We start from the raw sequence: 23,126 nt of genomic DNA on the forward strand, positions 1-23,126 counted from the left end.
CAGCAGTGTACTTTGTCGATCTGCCTGTTCTGCTCCCCACTCTGTCTCTGGTGAATCCTCTCACCACCCCTGCACCTATGGACTGTACCCCATTTCTGCATGCATAAGTAAATAAATCTTAAAAAAAGAAGAAGGGTTCCTGGAAGGGCACTACGGAAGGACACTATGGTCACTTGCGTGACCAGCCTACTACCTGTTCCTCCGAATGCTTAAGAAGAGAAAAAAAATTTTTAAAGAGACTCAGCAAATCCATCTAACTTCTTTTTGGCCCAGAATCATAGTCCCTAACTCCTTCTCTGTTCAGGATGACAATGAGAGCTGGGTCCAGCCAATCAGACATAGAGACAGTGCCCCCTGGGCTGCAGAAACTTCCCTCTTTCCCTATGAGAGGTTCATACTTGAGGGAAGAGAGCTTGCTGGTATCTCTCCTGTTATTTATTTTGGTCTGCACTGAAAACAGATATGACACCACCACTGTCTGGACACCACAAACAATGAGCATAAGCAAGAGACATCAACATCTAAGGATGGTGGGAGAGAAAGGTAAAAGTGTCTAAATCTCCAATGACAGCATCAAGATATTGAATTAGACCTGAAGCCACTTACCTCCAATTTTTTTGTGAAGGGAGTCACTAAGTATCTTTTTGGTTAACCACTATTAGTTGAGTTTTGTTGCTTGCCTAACTGATCCAAGCATCAAGAGAGATTCATAAAGAGGAGAGTACTTCCACTGTGCTTTAGAAGATGGAACAGCACTTCAATATGCACAAGAAGAGAAAGATCTTCTAGACAGAGGTAATGTTGCAATCATGAACAGGCACAAGAGATGTACTTGAGATTATCCCTTAAAGGGCAAGAGCCATCTTTCTACCACTCAGTGTGGAGCCTCTGTGATGAAGCACGTGTATGAATTCTGTGGCTTTGGAGACTATGTGGTTTAGCATCTTGTTTTTCAGTGTGGTCCTTGAACCAAAAGCATCAGAATCACCTGGAAACTTGTCAACAAAAACTTGGACTTATTCTGGACACACTGAATCAGAAATGTCAGGAGCAGGACCAGAGTTGCCTTAAAGCCAGTCTGGACAACCTATTCACAAGTCCTCCAGGAGATTCTGATGCCTACTCAAGTTCGAGAAGCCCTGGTTGCCCATATAAAGAAAAGCTCCAGTGCCCTGATTCTGTTCTGTTCTTCCCCCAGCAACCACGCAATCTTGTCCTAGCTTAGTAAAGAAGATTTGTTGAGCTCCTGCCTGCAAAATGTTGCAGTAAAGTTGTCTCACTCTTCGTACTCACAGCCCATTATGAAACCCTCCTCACTGAATCAAACCTGACTTTGTAAGTGGGAGCAGGAATGGGGACAGATGGGACCCTGCGACTCTCCTCACCTTACAAGAGGAAGACTTTTCGTGTGTGCTTACACTTAATAGTGGGCTTTGCGGAGTAGAGATTGTGTCTGATAACACTGAAAGAAAAAGTGAGACCATAAAGAGGCAAAAAGGGGTGTACAAACTCATTTTACTGAGTAAATGGGAGCAAATGAAGCAATGTGAGTTAGAGAATGAAAGCCAGGAAAAGCTCACTATGAATCTCATTTCCCATCTGTAAAGTAACAATGATTCAAGTTGTTGAATTAGATGTTAAGAGGACGAAGCCAGACATAAAGCCCATATATTCTATGATCCTTTTTGTATGAAATATCCAGGACAGGCAAATCCATAGAAACAGAAAGTAGATTAGTGACTGCCAGGGGCTGGAGAAGGGAGAGTAAGGAGTAACTGGTCATGGGGTGCTAAGAATATTGTGGAGCTAGGAATGAGGTTGACTGCACAACTCAGTGAATACACTAAAAATCACTGAATTAAACATTTAAAAAGGCACGATTTTAGCATGTGAATCAAATCTTAAGTTCAAGAAATGAAATGATTTGCATGATTGTGAATGCAGAGGTGAATAGCACCTTAGAGATCATACTTCTATTCCCTCGAGTCCTATTTTACAGAAAGGGAAAACAGTGCCTTGTTTGAAATTAATCAGAGGACAGCATCGTGTCCATGTTGCCAAGAAGGCAGCCCCCTGCACCACTGAGCTTGACAGGCTGACACTGCTCCTTTATCGGGCTCCCAAAGGGAGGCCCCTTTGCGACAGTGATCAGTGGCCTGAGTGCACTTACCTCCAACACAAAGGACACAATGAAATTGGAGCTGAGCATAATGACGATGTAGACCCTCCACAGGACAGGAGTGCAGAGCAGCTGACAAGAGATGAACGAGCAGTTAGTCTGAAGGCAAACTTAGGCTGGAAGAATGTTCAGATTGACCATGCACATTGTCATAAGTTATAAGCCACATGTATAAACTGCATGTAGCATAAGTTATAAGCCACATGTATAAACTGTATGTAGCACACACACACATGCACACTGTATGTAGACCCTGTGTATATATGTGTGTATATCTGTATTTTATACTTATATTTTACATAGGTATGAGCATTTTATACATGTCAGTATTTCTATTCAAGTACACACAAAACACACTACAGAAGGTTTACACCCAAGGTTTCTGAAGATTTAGGGGCTGTGATTACAGCCTTTCCTTTTATTTCTCTTTCTTTTTTTTTTCTTTGTAATTTCCTAAAATAAATTTGGTCATCAGAAAATAAAAAAAAATAATGCTGGCTTAAACAATATCTGTATAAAGTAATTTTATAGTAGCTTTGTTTTTCATAATAAACAAGTAGCAATAACTTAAATGTCTATCAATGGGGAATCACATGTAAATTATGGTGGATAGATACCATTGTGTGTGTGTGTGTGTGTGTGTGTGTGTGTGAAATCAATAGTATATTAACATTAAAAAATGAGGAGGTTTTTGTACTCATGTGGACAATTAGCAAAATATCATGTACATGAGAGAGGGTGGTCCAGGGACGTGTATGGCAGTCATGAAAATGTTCCTCTGAGATCTTTTGCCACAGGAGGGTAAGTGGCAGATTATGTCCCCTTCGTTATGCTAAGACCCTACCGCCACCTGAGGCCACACCTCCAGGGACTGCTCATCGAGAATGTCCCAAGAGAGCAGGGCTTCCAATCTTACTCTATCTTGGGAAAAGTAGAAGGGTAGGAAAAGCTGGGTGAGGAGTTGTTGAGAGACTCGCTGGAGAGACCTCCACGAGAACACATGCACATCTGTCAAGCCCTGAAGCAAGTGGGAGCTTCATTTGGCAACTCTGATGACTTTCTTAAAACCAGATTGCAGTCCCAAACTCTGCTCATCTAACACTCCCTCCTTTTCTCTCTCCCTCACAGGGGCCAGACCAACACCCAGTGTGTTGCCTCTTCTCAATTCCTCCGCTTCCTAATCTCCTGTATATCTCTCCTCTCATTGACATCTCCATGTCAGAAGAGCTGCAAAAATATAGTAATTTGGTACTATCTGTGTAAAAATGTAGAATAAGAGTATACATGCAATAAATACATATATATCTAAGTACACATGTATAAAATATGTCTGAAAGTGTATAAAATAACCTGGTATCATGGACTGCTGTAGAGAATGAAGCTGGTAGCTAGGGAACAAAGGGAGGGGATTTTTACTATGTAACTTTTCTCACTATTGAATTTTAAACTGTGTGAATGCATTCGCTATTTTAAGAGCAATTATGCAATTTTTTAAAATGAGCAATAACTAGGTTGCAAAACAGCATGAGTCCCATTTAAAATATAATAAATTTCATAAATCAGTCAATGTGCATTTTTAATATATGAGTTTTAAAAGAATGAAGGATGTAGTGGGTGATGTTATAATTTTTCTTGCTTTGCATATACACATTTTCTAAAATGAACCCATAATTTTATGTAATAATAAGAAAAGCAATTATTTTGAAGGTGAACAACAGAATCTTCTGGAGCCATGCAAGCAATGACTTTATACAATTTTCCTCTAAAACAAACATCTTCCTAATTTTATGATAACAGAGAACCCAGTCTCTGAGTCTTCCCTATTAAAATGTGTGGTTAACCCAGCATGCCTAACCTTAACACATGTAGCATGAAAACATTTTAACTCATTGTTTTAAAGATTGATTTATTTATGCATACAAGAACTGGAGTGTAGGTGAGAGATGTAGGGAGTGAGAAGCTTCACCAGACACAGAGTGGGGAGCAGACAGACAGATGTATTGAACTACACTACTGAAAGGGGCAGCAGGTGAGATAGAACAGTTCTGCTGCTCCATGTGGGTCACCTCCTTGGCTTGGGGTAAAACTCATGTTACAGTGGCTGGTAATAGCTTGATAGCACTGTGTCTTTAACCTCTGTGCCACCAGGGAGGACGATTTTTAATTCACTTAGAAAACCAGTGAAAATTCTATCTCCATGAGTACTTACCTAATTCATGAAGACACTTAAAAACATGATAACTACACTATTAACCACAATAATGGATGATAAAAATGAAGACTGAATGTTGACCTTCATTACTATGTCAATGTCTTTATGGGTTTGTGAAGAGGTTGCTGGTTTGTGGTGCTCTATGCTCTCCAAGTGCTTGTCTACATTTAGGAAATTGACAATGACCAATTGTTGCCATTGGTGTCCCTCACTATGCAAGCCACTGGTCATATAACAATGAATAAGATGGAATTTTGAAATGAGACAAGCACATAGTACACCAAGTAAAGATAGCTCATTTTTTTTACCATTTCACCTGTGTTCTGTGTATTGGTCTAGAGAGCAGTAATGATCAACCTCTGATTCAAAAAGAGATTAGGTTAAAGGAATCAATATATATATTTTTCCCTTGTTTGAATATGAGAAATTTCTGTTTTTTATAGACTTTCAAAGTTGTATCAAAATGAAAAAAATCTAAAAGGATTCATGAGGTAAGGTATGGGTCCTTGAAAATAAGTTTTGTGGGGTTAAGTATGAACCTATAGAAAAAATAAATTTTTAAGAGATTAAGATGTAAGTACAGATATTTGAGAATTAACCAAAAAAGTGCTACAGGCAAAATTGTTTTAAAGAGCTTCAAAATAGAATTTAGGGAGGTAATTCCCTCACATTTGGAAGAGAAAGTATATAAACATATTTTCCAACCTTACACAGATCTCTTAAAATAAAGCTATTTGGTGTTTTTGAAATACCTGAAATCAAAGCCAGAAAAAAATTAGTTTCCTGATCATCTTATAATTTCAAGATGCGAATAAATTCAGCATTCTTTTTAACTTTGCCATCTCAAAAGAATAATTGATGGGAAGAATCTATGTTAATTGCAATTATGACCTGATTTGTGAAGACATGATGTTCTACAATTGTAAGCCATCATCATATTCTCAAGATTAGACTTACATCCAATTGCCTATATAATTCTGGAATATCAGCAAAAAGAATGAACAGACACACCCCCAGCTGTATGACCAGCACAAGGACAAAGATATCTGAGGAAATAAGAGTAAAAGTTATCAATTTGAGAGATCAGATCATAGAATATGATATCTATTGATAGACATATTTTAGATTAACACTGGTTAAATTTCCTTGATTTCTACATCCAAACAGCATCATAGATAGAAAGAGCTAATTTCTATATAGCTCTATAAAAGTGGATCTCACCTTTACAATTCCAATGCATTTCCTTGAGACAAGTGACAATTTTTACATGAATATGATAAGTATCAATATAAGTGGGAATATGCATAGAGTAACACTGACAAAATATATTTTCAATACATTCCTTAAAGATATGCAAGTATCTGAATCTCTTTAATCATCTGCCTCTAATCATTCTCTGGATAAAAAGGACTGCAAATAAACAAATGTTGAAATTGCAATCATGTGAAGGTCAGCGTTCAAGTGCTTCCTCATTCTACAAAGGACAAGGGCAAAATAATTTTCTCTGAATAAACAAATTATTATAAGAGGGTCTTCAACTTGTGCTTCCAAATTTTCCCAATTAGAGCAGAAGTAAAAGAAAACAATATCCCCAATGCAAGCCATGTCACCCATTACTCCTAGTACACACCTCAACCCCAGAATGTAAGGAAGGGAAGGTGCTTTTTCCAGGAGCCTCCATAATAATCTACAGTCAATTCTTCGAGGTGTCACCCTGCCCCTTGTCTTCAGGACAAGACACTCATTCCAACTGAATGTTAGACCCTTCTCCCACTCCCTCTAGGATGAATGCTAATAAGCAGACGAATAAATAAATCTTCCCAACTTGAAATGAGTTCAAGGAAGAGGTGGAGAAGGAAGCCCTTGAAGGAAAAGACCCCAGGTGAGGTTCCTGATGTGCTGAGCAGTCCTGGAGGGAGGCCCCAGATAAGTTGACCCAGGCACACCTGAGGATCTCTCATCTCACCTCAGGTCCAGTATAACGCTACTCACAGTTTGTGTAGGTGGGCTGCCTGAAAGGTTTTCCTTTAGAGAAGATAAGGGCCACAATGATACAGTTGATTGTGCCCAAGAACCATACAGTGGTGCTCTCAAAACTTGTGAAGTCACTGTCACTTCCATTTTTTCCTGAAGCAGCTGGAGAAATGGTTAACTCTGAGATGGTTTCATTTTTCTCTGTGCAGGCACTAAAAAGGAAACAAACAAAAAATAGCAAGGAAGTGAGATGGTGGGCACTTATGAAGCAATTGTGACTACTAGAGTTCATGCCCTCCATGCTTCAATAATTGCCTACACATAGGGAAAGAATATACTGAAAAACTAAGAGAAATAAAACAACATAGATAGATGTATAGTTTTGATAAACGAGTAAGAGAGAGAAAGAGAAAGTTATTCATTCAATAAATTATACCCATTATGTGTATTACGACTCTGGGAGAAAAAGAGGTGTATACGCCATAAATTTTTCCTCCGGTGGCTTAAAATCTTGAACATTTATAAGTAGGGTGCCATATAATTGATCCTGTCACTGGGAACACATCTGAATGTGAAAGAAAATGATTTTGATGGTGTCATTGGGATATGGGTTTAAACTTGCTTTGCCCAGGTTAACTGTAATGCATGGTCACCATAGATGCAAAAGTTGATCATTGATCATTATCCTACAAAACAATGATAAGTACCAACGAACCACACTGTCAAACTATACTACGGAGAAAAGACCATCAGTAGAAATTTGTGCAATTGACTTTAAAAAGTCAAAGCATTTGGCATAATGAAGACCTATTTGCCTCTCATTGTGTAGCCCAGATGTTTGTGGAAAATCAGAGTGAGAAGCAAGATCCCAGGCTATGGTCATACCTGTGCATGTCCGTGGAATACCAAGGCTGCCTCTGAACCAGAATGAAGCCCACAATTTGCATGGCCAAACTGAGAAGAATGTTGAGAATCACAGAGAGCAGCAGAGGTGGGGAGATCAGCCGTCCCGCAGGCCTGAAAGGCACCAGCTTGGGGTAGGCACCATTCAAATTCACTGTAAAAAAATTCAGGTCTTATGTTTATGAGAGCAGAAAACTGCAGCATTCATCATTAGAATGGTGTGACTTCTTGGGTCCACACATCTGAGGAAATTAACACATTGAAGTACAGTAAATGCTGAAGGAACAAAATAAGGAATGGATTGAACCTCAAGTCAGATGAGTTCTTAAGTGCGCAGACATAAAAATATCACTAGGTGCTTTTTTTTTTTTTTTGACTATTGCAAAGGCAAAGCCTATTAAATTATAAGAGGGAAAACAAAGAAATGAGCACTCTTGTGTTTTGCTATGGGAACGTAAATTGACACAAACCTTCTGCAGGGCAATTTGGCAAAAGATATGAAGAGATTGAAAAATGTTCATAACATTTGACATTCTGCTTCTGAAAATTTACCCTAAGGCTAAAACATTAGATATGTAGAAAGATGTTCATCACAGCATCTTTTACAATAAATTATGGTACATCTATAGAATAGAACTACAGGAGTCATTAAGAAGTAATGCCTTCAAATATTTCATGACAAAATGGGAGCAACATCAGCAAAATGATAGCATAGGCTGCGCCAAGATTCTGTCTCTCCAGAGAAACATTATAAACAAGGAAAAACTGTCAAAATTTTGAAAAACAGACAAAGGTTTGTAATACTCAAACTAATGCTGAATCAAGAAAAAAATGACTTCAAAATGATCGGAAAATTCTGTGGCATTGCTGTTTGCCCTTGCCAAAGCCCCTCCTGAGCTCGATGTTCCCTAGCTATGGAAGGGGTGAGAAGATTCTACCTACAAAGATTTCTTTCTTGTTTGGGGGTTACTTGAGGGATGGGTACAAAGTGCTTATTTGTCCTTTCACCTAGTGCCAGCCTCACTCAGGGTATAAACCACACACAGTGCCTGAAAAACACTGTAAGTGAATAAACAGGGGCAATGTTTACAGCTGGGACATAAAATAACTATTTAATACATGTGAAGCAATTCAAAGAAACCTTTTCCCTGACACATTATGGCATTCCAAAGCACATGTGTAGATTGGGGGAACATGTAACACCACGGAGACGCCCGGGTCAACACGCATACCCAGCAGAGGGCATCGGTTTGGATCAGCATAAACCTGGCCTGAGTACTGAGGCGCCTCTGTACCAACCCTCTGCAAATGCTGGGACAGGTGTTTCATTGGTGGTGGTGATGTCTTTAAATCATGAGGCTCAAGGTAAGCTCTGTCAAAACACCAGCTGAACATAAGCTAAATGGACAGAGATGTCAAAGACCACAAAGAACAACTGAAATAACTTAGAAAGCATGAATGAATTACTGTAGACTTCTTAAAATATGGGAGAAAGGCCCTCCCTGGTGTTGCAGCAAGTTAAAGCACAGCACTAAGAAGCTAAAGCCATTTCAGCATGAGTTGGATTCCGCCCTTGACGTGATCCACATGGTGCGACAGACCTCTCCTGACCCACCCACTGCCTCGTCAGTTTGCCTGTTCTGCGCCCCACTCTTTTTCTGGTGAATCCTCTCACTGTCACTGCCCCTGCACCTCTGGCCTGTACTCCAGTTTTTTGTGCATAAATAAATAAATGTTTAAAAATATATATGGGGGAAATGTCAAACTCTGGGAAGGGGGAGAATCTGATTTTCAGATTTCTTACATTTTAATATTCAAGTAACCAAAATAATTTGACAGAAATCACCCCTGAGAAAGGCCAGGCATTGTATTTCCTGGGAAAAGACACTAAAAGAATTCTCTTAAATGTGGTCAATGAACTAAAGGAAACCATGGATAAATAATGAAGCAAAACAACATGAACAAAATAAGACTGTCAATAACAAGACAGAAATTATAGAAAAGGACCAAAAAAAATTCTTTGGAAAATTTCTTTTTATTGGCACGCCTATTTAAAATTTCTATATTAAAGGCAAGACTATGAAAAGACAACAAATAAAATGTGAAGAAATGTTTGCAATCACATATCTGATAAAATTGTAATATCCACAAAATGAAATATTTCAGAACTCAAGAGCCAAAAGACAAAAATCCAGTTAAGAAATGGGGAAAAGACTTTAATAAATGTTTCTTCAAAGAAGACATATGAATGACCAATAACACATAAAAGTATATTCAACACTATTGGTCATAGAAAAATGAAAATCAAAACCCTAACAAGATATCTCTTCACACCTATCAAGATGTCTAGAAAAAAAAAAATTAAGTTAAATGACAAGTGTTGATGAGGTATGGGAAAACTGAAAACTTAATGCATTACTAGTGAGAAGGTAAAACTATAGAAAATAGTTTGGTAGCTTCTCAGAAAGTTATAGATGGGCCTTCATGGCAGCCTAGGGGTAAAGTCTCAGTGCTATCACCAAGATGGCCAAGCTCCATCCCCAGCCAAGAAGGTGACCCATATGGCACAGCAGACCTCTCCTGACTCGTCCATTGCTCCCCTCAGCAGTATAGTTCAGTAAATATAGCTGTTCTGCTCCCCACACTGTCTCTGGTGAATCCTCTCAACCCCTGAACCTCTGACCTACACCCCGATCTTCCACACAAAAATAAACAAAATCTTAAAAAAAAAAAAGTTATAGATCTGGTTGCCATATGAACAAGCAATTCTGCTTCTATACTCAAAAGAATTGAAAACTGGGACTCAAACAGAGATTTTTTTTTTAAAGATTTATTTATTTATTCATACGAACTGGGGTACAGGTCAGAGATGTGGAGGGTGAGAGAATTCACCAGGGACAGAGTGGGGAGTAGAACAGGCAGATGGACGAAGTACACTGTTGAGGGGAGCAGTGGGCGGGTCAGGAGAGGTCTGCCACGCCATGTGGATCACCTCCGGGGCAAGTGGGAATCGAACTCATGCGGAAGCGGCCTAAGCTTTTTAGTGCAGTGCTTTAACCCGCTGCGCCACCAGGGAGGGCCTCAAACAGAGATTTTTATGCAAATGCTCACTGTCCCATTATTCACAGTAGTCAAACAATGGGAGCAACTGAAGCCCATCAATTGATAAATGGATAAAAAATGTGGTATTTACATATGAAGAACTATTGTACAGTCATAAAAAGCTCTGATACATGCTACAACATATAAGAACCTTGAAAACAAACACACTGCTATCCAAATAAATCAGATGAAGTCACAAATATTGCATGTCTTATATGAAATATCTTTAAAAGGCATGTTTATAGAGAGGTTGAGAGAGAGGGCAATGGGAGTTATTGCTTAAAGAGGATAGAGTTTGTATCTGGGGTGATGAAAAAGTTTTGAAAATAGATAATAGTGTTGATTGCACACTATTGTGAATGTGGTTAACACCCCTGAATTGTACACTTAAAAATGGTGAAAATGACAATAAGAAGAATTAAAATACTTACTGACATTAGAAAGTAGATACAGCTAAATTAAAAAAAAAAAAGAGGGACAACATAGATAAAAAACACAAAATATAATTAGAAAGTTCATTTTTAGAAAGGATGAACAATTACATAAAGAATACAATTCAAATTTCTTCAGTTTAAATCAAAATGTTGTAATTAGTTAGCTCTAGATAGTAGAATAAATATGGACTTTTTTTCTTGCAGTGTTTTCCATCTTCTTTCTACAAGGAAAGTATGTTAATCACAATAAAAGCAGAAAAGAATTATATTATGTGTCATCAAGTAGAGAAACATCTGAAACTGTTTGTTATGGAGAAGAGATCAATCAGTAGAATTGAGAGCTGTTTCTGAATATCTGAAGGACTGGTATGGGTAGAATCAAGATTGTTTTGTCACCCCAAGTGCAGAACTGGGGTGGGTGAAAGTACTGAAGAGATTGATCTGGCTTGATGTGAAGGAGAACAGAGTAAGGACTGCCCAAGGGTATTCTTTTAATAGATTTAACAGATATTAATGAGCTGCTTTGATATGACAGGCACCATTACAAGTCCTGGAAATAGAACAGTGATCAGAGAGAGGTGCAGTTCTGATGAAGGGTGCACTCTGAGTGAGGAGAGGTGAGCAAAAGCAAATAACAACATGATAAACATCATAATTTCAGGTTGCCAAAAGTATAGTTCGAAAAAAAGGAAACAGAATTGTGTGATGAAGAATAACTAGTTCTGGCTTTACTTACAGTGAGCTTTCAGTTTGAGCTAATAATAAGAAAAAGTCAAAGACATTGGAAGATCTAAGGTGAGAATATTCCAGGCAAAGAAAAATGAAAAAGCAAAAGTACTGAGGAGATCATAAGCTTAGCATTGCTCAAGAGGCAGAAAAGACTGGAACAAGTAAATGAGTAGCAATGTGGTTAGAAGTGAAGCTGGAGCAGTCAGAAGCCAAATAACCTAAGACTGATTAGTAATGGGAAGTCATTGGAGCACTTTAAGCAAGAGATTGACAATAAAATTTACATTGAACGAAAACACCTTTATGACTTGTGTGAAATGCAAACAGGGGTGGGGAAGATGACAGGAGTGGATGTAAGATCAGTTGGATCACAGGTAATCTCCTTGTAGTAATCCACAGAAAAAGAGAAACTGCTGGGAGCGGCTGATCAGTGAAGGGAAGCAGGGGATTCTGGGAGGCAGAGTCAATTGGATACCTGTATGCATTAGATTTGAAGGATGAAGGAAAGATGACTCCAGTTCTTTGTCTTGAACAAATAAGTAAACAGGGTGTTATTTTCATAGAACATGAGCTACAAGAAGACAGGAAATTTGTTTTGTATTTTTTTCATTGATGTATTCTATATACCAATACAAACTAGGTACTTAATATTTGATGATTTTATTGAATGTCAAATCTGGTAGATTAAAGAGTTCTGTTTGGGCATTTTTTAAAAAAGATTTATTTATTTATACATATAAGAGCTGGGGTATAGACCAGAGGTATAGGGGTTGAGAGGATTCATCAGAGACAGAGTGGGGAGCAGAACAGGTGGATTGACTGAAATACACTGCTGAGGGGGCAGCAGGCAAGACTTGAGTGATCTGCTGTGCAACAAAGGTTAGTTCTTTGGCTGGGATCAAACTCATTCCAAGTGGCTGCGTATAGATTCATAGTGCTGAGACTTAAGCCCTTGCACCACCAGCAAGGTCCCTGTTTGGGCATGTTAAGTCTGATTATGCAAGTTTAGATGTTGAAAGCTGCGTTTGCAGAATTCAAAATAGGCATCAAGACTACAGCTATAAATTTGGAATTTATCAGCAGATAGATGACATTATATTCACAAGATTGGTTGAAATAACTTAAAAGGGCATAGATTGAAAAGACAAAGCAGACCCAGAGACCAGTCTGGAACATTCTAAAATTCAAAGGAAGGCACAGGGTAAGGAGCAAGCAGCAGCAGAATTGGGGGGGGGGGGCTGTCATTACAGTGACAGATACTACAGGATGCGTGCTGTCTCACAAGCCAAGAGAAGAAACTTTTTGCTGAAGGAGAATGTTGCTGAGAAATCCAGTATAATCAAGGCAGAGAAGTGGTCATTTGTTGGCAGCAAGGAAGCCAGGCTAGACTTGACCAGAGCAGTGTCAGAGCCATGGTGGCTGCAATATAGATAGTAGTCACTTTCCTTGAGCACCTTCTCCAAAAGGAAAGCTTTGAACGTATTGACACAATGAGTTGTTAAGAAAGTATTTATGATCTTGATAAGGAGAAATAAGAGGCAATCATATGCAAGCCAGGCCATGAGGCATGTAGAAGAGGCAATTCGAATAAACCTAGCACTTATGTTTAATGTGTCACTGATGTGTGCCTTGGAAGCAGTGATAGTTGGAATTGGTTCACACTAGCTCATAGGTGCCAATTATTATGAGATTTGCAAGCCAGTTATTAAACATAGGCATTATCAAAAGCAAGTTACATAAAGTTCCAACTAAATAAATATATTAAAAACCAATTTAATGAATACTTAAAATTGACAACTGGCCCTCCCTGGTGGTGCAGCGGGTTAAAGCGCAGCACTGAGAAGCTAAAGTCACTTAAGCATAAGTTCAATCCCCACCCTGGAGGTGACCCACATGGCACAGCAGACCTCTCCTGACCTGCCTGCTGCTCCCCTCAGCAGTATACTTCATCAGTGGTCCTGTTCTGCTCCCCACTCTGTCTCTGGTGAATCTGCTCACTGCCCCTGCATCTCTGGTCTGTGCCCCAGCTCTGTATGTATAAATAAGTAAATCTTTTTTAAAAAAATTGACAACTTCTTAATTTTCTCACTATATTTTTACCTTATCTCCATTCTGGAAATTAAAATGGAAATTAAGTATAAAATTGTATCACACCTGTAGCCATAACATCATGAGCAATATTTTTAAACTGCAAAATATTCTTTTAACATTCAAGAACTATTAGGCAACTCATTAAATAAGTTACTTACATCACTAATGAATGACTAGAGTTTCAGCAAAGCCTTTGTTGCTTTGCTCATTTGGGTAAAGAAAAATATCAACCAATATTCCTGTTTGAATTAATTCAGTCATCAATTACAGAGTAGGTTGACTAGGAATATAAAAATTTGCAAGTTTACTGCTGTCTCCCACCAAGCAACAGCACAGGCCAGGCACCCAAATCCATGCCCTTCGATATGAGAACTGGTTGAAATGAAAGAGCAATGTTATTGAAGATGGCAAATAAAGAACATATGGTTATTTCGGCACTTTGAGAAAACAGGTAAATAGCTATTGGTGAATTTGGAGTCAAGGAAAAGCTTTGAAGAAAGGAGGAGATGTGAAAATATATTTATGTGCTGATGGGAATGAACCCATAAGTAAGACAAGAGTTAATGATATTGAAGAATGGTTATGGCACCAACAAGTCACAAAGAAGGTAGAAGGAGATAGGATTAAAGTACTAATGGAGCTGCTAGCATTTACATATAACAAAGAAAAATCAGACTGCATGGTAAAGATGATAGTTAATGGGTGGGTTAGGAAACAATCCTATAGAAGGGAAATTGGGGCAATAATTCATATTTTTAGCAAGGAGGAAGGGGTGGGAGAGACACGATGGTGAAATTACCCTTCATCTCTCTTGTAAACCCTGAGAGGCTAGGAAAGGAGATGGAAAACAAAAGGCATTTAGCTTTCATAAACTGGGCATCTTTCACCTATAATGGTACCTAAAAACACAATGAAATCATTATTCTGATTTCAAGGTTATTGTTGTTTTTCATTTTCATTGTCTAGTGACCATTATGGAAGTTTCTATGTTTTGCTGAAAACAAGGCAATTCTTCAGCTCTTCCCTTGCTAACAATTTCTTTCAGCACTAAGAATGGGGAACCTATGCACCCTTTCCTCTCTCTGTACACCTCTGAGAATGTGACAGACACACTGTGTGTCCCTCCTGGGTGCCAACCCTCCTGGGAAGGAAATGGAGAGCAGCCTTCTGGGGAGAAAGTTTTAAAGTGTCTTACTTGTCACACCAATTAGAGTTGTGATGGCCAGATCCTGGAACAGAAACTGGTAATTTGAAAGGCTGTTTGTCTCCTAAAAACAAAAACAAAAGGAAAGCAACTCAAAAAGATTATGACCTTGGCAATGAAGTTTCATATCAACTGCATTAATGTTTTTCACTGCAATATAGGATTTTTTTCAAATAATTGTGAAGGAAACTGTGTTCTCAAGTGCCTGCTTGATTGGTGGAAGGACTTGGAGACAAGGCCTGAAGTCCCATCTCACCAGGAGGGTTTCTCCTTGGTGTATCAGCATCACACCTTGTTGGGGGAGTGTCTCATGCTGTAACTCCACTGCTGCTCTCTTTTCTGCTGTGAACAGAAAAGTCAGCTCTGGCACCACAAACCAGTGTAATCCCAAGAACAAGCAGTGGTAAATGCGTGGGACTGTGCTGTTGGAAGCAGACAATAACTGAACCTACTATGTATGTGTGTTCTTTTGAGTTACCAAAATGTCCTAATAAAACACTTTAATAAGGGAAAACATGTTCAGGTTTTACTGATTTCAGTAACTTGCTTGCTTCCCTCCCCCCATCCACCTCCTGATGGAAAGAAGATATTGATGACTCAATTTTGAGCATGAGTTACTTAATTTCCCAATAGGGTCAAAATTATTATATAATGTTTCCTTCTCCTGACCATTTATTGGTGAGTGGAAAATGACTTAGGTTATCTGAAAATAACCAAACTAAAATCTTCCACCCAGGAGAGAAAGGGCAAGGCTGAGTAGAATCTAGTTACTTTCCACACAAATGGAATTGCCATTTTTCACTGTTAGCTAAAAGAAGGCCAAATGTTCAGTTCACTAACAATAACCTGTCTTTTCTCATTTTACATTTCATTGACTAGTAAAAGCCGTCACAAGTCCTGTATTTTTGGAGGATGGGGTTATGATATACAATTTTTTTTTTTAATTTCTGTGTTCAGAGAAGCACTAAAAAGCTGGCTTGTACTCACTTGGAAGAGCCAGTTGCTAAATCATCAGGAATTTTGTGAGATGGCCATTAAACAGAGCCAACATAAAAAACAAAATTATGTAGATTTACCATTAAATAAATTATAGCAAAAACAAAGGTAGTCAAATGACAAAAATCCAGCACTTCCTGATTTTTTTGCTACAATTTATAGTTATCTGTGTTGTGGTTATTTACAGTCCTTGTATTATATGGTGCAAGTAATATATAACAGTTTGCAACTGTACATCTCTTCTGAGCTCCACATTCAGTGACAGCAGGTAGATAGCTTGAAACCACTCATGGGGGGGTGCCTTTACATCACTGAAATTGGCAAACATTAATAATCAGAGCTTGTTTTTCATGGGAGAGTCAGTTATGAAATATTTACTACCACCCCAATCAGAGGATCATGCTTAATAGATGATCTACTAGGCTACAGTCATACAGGGATTCAGAAGAAAGAGATCTGGCCCAAACAGGTGTAACAATAGTGTGAAAGGAAGGAATATGCTCTGTTCCGATTCTCAGCTACCACTCAATACAGAGAACTGACACCATTCATTTTTCCGGGGAATATTTGTCTGTTTCTTATTTACTTTCCAAAGCACTTTAACGATAGATTTAGAAGGACCACTGCTCCAATATCCTATTTTAACTCTTTGCTTCAGAGGCATTACGAATCAGGTGCACTGTCACTTGGTTTAGAATTGACTAACCAAGAAGCTAGGTCCCAAATCATACCCAGTAGAGCAGCAGCACACCAATATACTGAATCATGCTGTACAGAGCCATGTACTTAAACATGCAAAATGAGGTAACAAGAGCTGCACGTCCTTCCCTGTGTGAAAAAAGAAATGAAAAAGTAATGAGATGAAAGTAATGGAAAGAAATGAGGTCAGTTCTATGTGGTTCAGCTGAGATCAGAAGAAAAAATCAAAAGCCTGATTATTCGACTGATGGTCTGACAGTCTGGACCACTTTAAGTCAGGGAGAGCTGGCTGTCAGCATGCTAAATGACCAGATGCTCAGGAAAGATCAATCCTAGGCCAAGGTGCACAGGCCTTGATCCAGGTCTGGTCCCTGATCTGAAGTTACTCCTGTTCTTTCTGTGGGCGTCATGTCAGCGGCTGGGCTCAGTGTCAGGAGACGTGCCAGCTCTCACACCTACACACTCATGTGATTTGAAAGGCCATCTCCCTTCTCCCAGTCACTGTTTCTTCATTTGTGAACTAAGGAACTTAAATAAGATGGCAGGTTTGGGAGATATTTTCATGTACATGCTTCAGAAGTCTGGCAGACTACCATTCAAATTTCATTTGGCACTGCTAACTTTTTCTAAAACTGGACTAAAATAATATGGACACTCAAATTAGTCATAGCTTAAATTTAAATAGTCTGGAAACAATGAACATGTTCATTTGTGGTACTGCTGAATGACTCTAAGTAAATAGTAGATATTTAAAGTATGATTATGAAAATTCACTTCTATCAGTTTCATTTGGAAAAAAATGACAAGAGTTTAAATTTAATCATCCTAATGGCTACTTAGATTCTAGAACCAAATTCTCAAACTAGGCTTTTTCTTGTATCCAGACACATATATTTGTTTATTTTTACATCATTTTGTGCATTTTTCCATCTCAGTTGCAATCCCCTTAGGCTTGCCATCACCAAATCACCCATGTGCCATCACCATAGTCCAGTGCCTTTCTCTCCCCCCACTGTCTTGTATCCAGACTTTGCTGCTACCATTTGCTCTTCCTAGAAAGGAGTTTCTTCTCCTTTCTCACCTCCTAAGAAAGACTTTTCCACTTCACGCCATATAAAGCACCCAAATCCATCCACCTCCCCAGCTATCTTTCTACCTTTTGCCATACCGCTGATTATCTGTGTTTACTGTCTGACTTTTTTACCCAAAGAAAATTTCATGAGATCAAGTGACATTTGATATACTTGCTCCTGGATCCCCCAGGCCTCAAACAATTCCTGGCACTAAGGATCTACTCAATAAATATTTGTCCAATATAAGAATAAATTTGTAAAAATCAGGAGTAACTAGACAAATAATTTAATGTGGTAGAAAACATATAATACTCACAGATAAAACTAAATCAATTCTAATGCAATCTCCAATCCTATGTGGTGGTATGAGCTTGGGAACATCAATTAAGTTCTCTTTGTAAGAGCAATAGTGGCCATTCCTACAACCAGGTTGTCTTGAAGTGTAAGATAATCAGCAACAAAGCACTTTGTAAAACTGTAAACACATGCTTGATACAATAACCGAAGTAGCCACCAAACTAAATATTTCTATTGTTCCATTAAATGTAGCAAAAGTAAATAGGGGGAGAAGGAACATTAAAAAAACAAAGAAATTTTAGTAGGAACAGCAAAAATGAATATTTTTTGGAGATAGGAAAGGTACTCCAAGGAAGCACAGTGAGACGATAGGGGAAAGATAGTGATTACTCAGTATATAGTGTCTAAGGAGATACATTTAAAGTAATGGTAAGTAGTAATAATAATAATAATAGTTAAATGATCATCGACATTTTCAAAGAAGTAATAAGTTCCAGATTCCAATTTTCTAAAAATAATCCATTCGTGGATTTTCACCAGAAATATCCCTACTGCCCAAGTGTTATTTAACTCCAGGTAAGTCCACTTGAGAGAAGGATGTTTGCCTTTTGCCACCAATGAACCTCCCTGCCCAAGGACAGAAAGTTTCTTTTGCCTTTCCCAGGCAGAACAGTAGTTTCTGCACCTGAAACCTTATAGAGAGTAAAACAATGTTGGAAAAGAACATCTACTTACTTGATAAGATGAGGTACACACTCAATGTTTGGCGTTTTAGAAGTAAAAGGTGAGGCCACAGATGCCTCCTGTTCTGATAAAGAGATGCCCACATGAGCCATTTTCAAAGCCTGAAAGCAAACAGTCAGCTTACTGTCCATACATACTCATCTCTACTCAGCCCCAAAGGAAATGCTATTAAACCGGCCCCAAGTTGGCTGGGGACAAGCCACCAGATGACATCTGGCCAACAGATGACACTTAGCTAAAGAAATGGGACTCCAGGATCAAATTCTCTCCTGTTTAATCTGTACTTACCACAGAGTCATTATGTGGCTTTGATCAAAACCCTCCCAAATCCTCAATATCAGTCTCTCATATCAAGAAGGATGAGGGTTCATATCCCCAGAGGTATTCTCTATTGTTCAAGGTGCTAGGTAAGTGTGACTGGATTTGAGACTATGGTCCCCACCCCTACTTACCCCACAGTCATTGGCTCCATCACCACACATACCTACAAAGTAACTGAGAGGGAACTGTGTCAACTGTAAAGAATAGCAAAGCAATTGTACCTGCTAATTTCTCTAATTAATAAGATAAAATAAGCTTTACTACTTAGGGTTTGAGCTTATTATTTTAAGAGAATTTCTCACGAATCTGGTCTGGCTGAAAGTAAAAATGTGACTTGGCAGCTTATACAATGATTTCAGGACCCAGCATACCACTCTGGTTCCCAGCCTTGGATAGGAAGCTTGCTGGCAGCTGTCAAAAGGGGGTTGCTTAAGATCTGTCTTATGATGAGACCATGTAGCTCGGTGGTGAGGGCCCCAGATTTGAAATCAACATACCTAAATCTTTAATCTGATCATTTCATTAGTTTGACTATCATTTCTCTTCTTTACAAAGTGAGATAAATATGTAGCAGAGTGCTGAATGGGAAAAGGCCAATACACTTTAAAATGATTAACAGGTTGTTGGTGCTACTAGGAGCATCAGGATAGAAGTCTACTTTGCCAGTGGTCATTCAACTAAAAAAATAATTAAAAGTCATGCCCACACATTGTCAAAAGAAAACACATCCCTACTTCAAGATCACCTTCTGAGGCCAATGTCTGCTCCTTTCTTTAATTGCTACTGAGATTGTGGCACATCTGCTCTTAGACAGGAGCCCCCTGGCAGCATTTGCAGGACTCTGCCACGCCGCTACATGAAGGAGCAAGCTCACTGGCCAAGTGATCAGATGCTGAGAAGACAGAGCTTTCTGACTTTGAGAAGCTCACCTAAGAGCTGAAGCAAGGGAGAAGAGAGCTGGGTAAGAGCAAGTGGCAGTGGAGGCGGTACGGATGGGGCCCAGTGCCAAGAGGAAAGAAAGCCTCCAGGATTTGGGGGAGAGGGGTCCCATTAACAGGAAATTAAGTGTCCCCATGGAGGGTGCCACCTGTATTCCATTCTGTCAACAGAAATCCTTTTTGTTAAAAGAGAAGTATTTTTTCTGAGTTAGGATGGAGAGGATACTTTAGAAAAAAAGAATGTTTTATATATTTTTTTTAAGTCTAGATTTTTACTGTACCTGCAGGAGCTATGTGCAAACTTCCTGTCTAGGTATATTTTTTATCACACCCTTTCATGGCCCTTAAGATTCTAGTGGGTCTCAACTCTAGGACTTGACTTATAGAAGGGCCTTTGTAAAATTCTACTCTCCAAAGTCCCATGTAAGCCATTGAAACAATCACTGAATGAGGTGTCCCAATATTGCTGTTTTTCAAAGCACCTGAAGTAACTTTCTTGTTGCTGCCAGGTTGGCAACCTCTGCCAAAGTCAACTCGAGTGACTCTTTGTGCCTCTGACTTGCCCCTGACTACCACATCTCAATGCCTTTGACACCACCTGAACTGAGAAGGAACCTACTCCAGTTTTTGAAATTCTTCCACCAGACTAGATTTCTGCCCAGGGGACATTCTTGCAAAGATGGTCCCATTTATCAGTATCTGCAAGAAAAGCAAAAGGGAAATGTTATATCATGTCAACTGGTCCTACATGTGATGCCACAACACTGACTGAGCACTGATATACACATATGAGGGGAAAAAAAATGTTTCCAATCTTCTAAGTGGCCAAAGAAGATCAATATCAGTAAACATGAGTACTTAATAAAACGTATTTGTTGACCATTAAGACTAAAAGAATTTAGCGTAGCTGCCATGGAGAATGTGATGCTAAAAAATCCTGCACTTAATAAAACCCTAAACCAGTAGAGTATGAGAAACTACAAGACAACAAGAAGTCAGCATTCCAGGAGAAGGAAAGGAGGCAATTTCTTCTTAGAAATTTGTTTAGGACAAGCAGGGGGGAAAAATCTGCATGAAATAGTGACTGATTGAAGTCCTTGAGTTCACCATACCATCTAAGTTTGGCCAACTGTGAAACTCAGCTGTTATTCCAAACCTCACTGGACAAGGTAATGTGGATGGTTTGGGGTATGAATCCTGTACCAGCATCCTCCTGTGCTCCCTCCCACAGAGCCCCAATTTCTTCTGCTAGATCTATATGTTCCTGCTCTTCTTGACAGTGAACTCTGCCTAGTGTTCACTTTCCTTAAAGCCCCCCCCAACCTTAAACAGTACCTAAAATGATCAGAAATTGAATATGAATAATTTCTTTTTGGTACACATACGCACACACTTATATACATATATACATTCTTACTCTATATGTACACATATACACTTATATATATTATATTTTATGTATATACATACTATGTATACATGTCCACTTATATAATGCGTGCATTTATGTATTATATATATATATACATATACACTTATATATAGTAAGTATGAATATATATAAAATAAGAGAGTGTGTGTGTGTGTGTGTGTGTGTGTGTAGGTGTATATATAAAAACCAGGTGGATGCTGGTGACGGTTTTATACCCCAAACCATCAGTGTTCCCTTGTCCAGTGAGGTTTGGAATATCAGCTGAACTTCACAGTTGGCCAAACTTAGATGGTATGTTGAACTCAAGGACTTCAATTAGTCACTATTTCACATAGACTTTTTTTTCTGCTCTTTCTGAACAAATTTTTGAGAAGAAACTGCCTCCTTTCCTTCTCCTGGAATGTCGACTTCTTGTTGTCTTGTAGTTTCTCATACTCTACTGGTTTAGGGTTTTATTAAGTGCGGGACTTTTTAGTACCACATTCTCCATGGCAGATAAGCTAAATTATTTTAGTCTTAACTGACCTGCCCCCCCCCACGAATTTGTTCTTTAGGAGAAAAGATTTAAGTTTTTTAAATTTGACCCTTTCTTTACAGAAGCCCTCTATCAAAAACCTAATGGAATTCCTCTGTCGCTGGCCTGCCTTTTGCTATGATTACAAATTTCCACTATATTGTGAGACTCTGAAACATGGTAATAGAGTGACTGCCACCCAAAAGCAATCTTTATGACTAGATAAGTCACTGATACTTTCTTTAATTTTTATAATTGGATTGAGACTGGATGATCACATTGATTTTGAGTCTAGAAGGAAATGAGACAACAGGAACATTGCCAAAATAGTCACCTGTCTCGTACTATATTCAACAGTTATACATTGCTTCTTGAAAGGTTTAAATTAACTTAGGATCATACTCTGTAAGTGGCATCATAGCAGCTTCACTGGGACACTGGTATCTTTCTAGAACTTACCTTTGGCAGTAGGCTACTGAAATGTTGACTTATGACCTGAAAGGATCTTCCACTTAGGGCAAAGTGGTAACTTCCTTCTCTGCCATTATCAGAAATGTCTTCCCTGATGTAATTGTCCTGCAAAACAAGACACAGCTATATTGGACCAAAAGTAGTGATCAGAGTCCAAGGGCTCGCTTTAAAAATCATATTCCAGTCCTGATTTCTCAGAGAAGCACTTCCTCTTTGCTGGATCAATCTTTGCACATCACAACCTCCAGTGAATAGGAGAATAACACTTGTGTCCTGCTCTCATACTGATTTGATCTCAGTGAGTCCCAGAGAAAAGCACATTTCACACATTTCAAGTGTAAAATACAAAAGCACCGCAGCTTAGCAAATCTCTCCCTGAAGTGAGAACTCACAATTCTTGCAATTTTTTCTTACAGAATTCAAATTGTTCCACAAGGACCCAGTAGAGATGGGATGCTGGTAAGAGTGGAATAAATGAATAACACATTCCCCCATCTGGAGACATTGCCAATGCACACGGCAGTGTCTCTCAGAGTGTCTAAATCTCCTTTGAACCCAATGGGATAGCTGACAAGCAGGAGAGAATGGAAAATTGGATTTGCAGACTCATTTACTACATTCCTTCTCCTACAGAGTCAGTGATTTTTTTTAACTTTAAAAGAGTGAATTACTTCCAGCACCCAGGAAAGCACTACACCTTCAAACTCAATGGGGATGGTTTGAGAAGCAGATATAATTGAGTTCATGGAACTGCGTATGTGTTAGATATTTGGAGTATGTTGATTCTAGGTCACTTGTACACCTTTGCTGTCA

The 23,126-nt window shown here is 38.8% G+C and overlaps 1 protein-coding gene across 1 annotated transcript in view; it reads right to left on the reverse strand.

The window, feature by feature from the left end:
• ATP13A4 (ATPase type 13A4) overlaps window positions 1-23,126 on the reverse strand; it is a 106,242-nt gene that overhangs the window by 3,397 nt on the left and 79,719 nt on the right. Inside the window, exons 20-29 of the mRNA XM_004675106.1 lie at window positions 22,302-22,418; window positions 20,516-20,595; window positions 19,090-19,132; window positions 18,629-18,738; window positions 16,556-16,652; window positions 14,820-14,892; window positions 7,251-7,422; window positions 6,384-6,577; window positions 5,349-5,437; window positions 2,171-2,251 (exon numbers count right to left, since the gene is read on the reverse strand). Of these exons, the coding sequence (XP_004675163.1) occupies window positions 2,171-2,251; window positions 5,349-5,437; window positions 6,384-6,577; window positions 7,251-7,422; window positions 14,820-14,892; window positions 16,556-16,652; window positions 18,629-18,738; window positions 19,090-19,132; window positions 20,516-20,595; window positions 22,302-22,418 (1,056 nt within the window). The remainder of the gene's footprint in view (window positions 1-2,170; window positions 2,252-5,348; window positions 5,438-6,383; window positions 6,578-7,250; window positions 7,423-14,819; window positions 14,893-16,555; window positions 16,653-18,628; window positions 18,739-19,089; window positions 19,133-20,515; window positions 20,596-22,301; window positions 22,419-23,126) is intronic.

Source organism: Condylura cristata, unplaced genomic scaffold (genome assembly GCF_000260355.1).
Source record: "Condylura cristata isolate star-nosed mole 26May11 unplaced genomic scaffold, ConCri1.0 scaffold00003, whole genome shotgun sequence".
Taxonomy (NCBI): domain Eukaryota; kingdom Metazoa; phylum Chordata; class Mammalia; order Eulipotyphla; family Talpidae; genus Condylura; species Condylura cristata.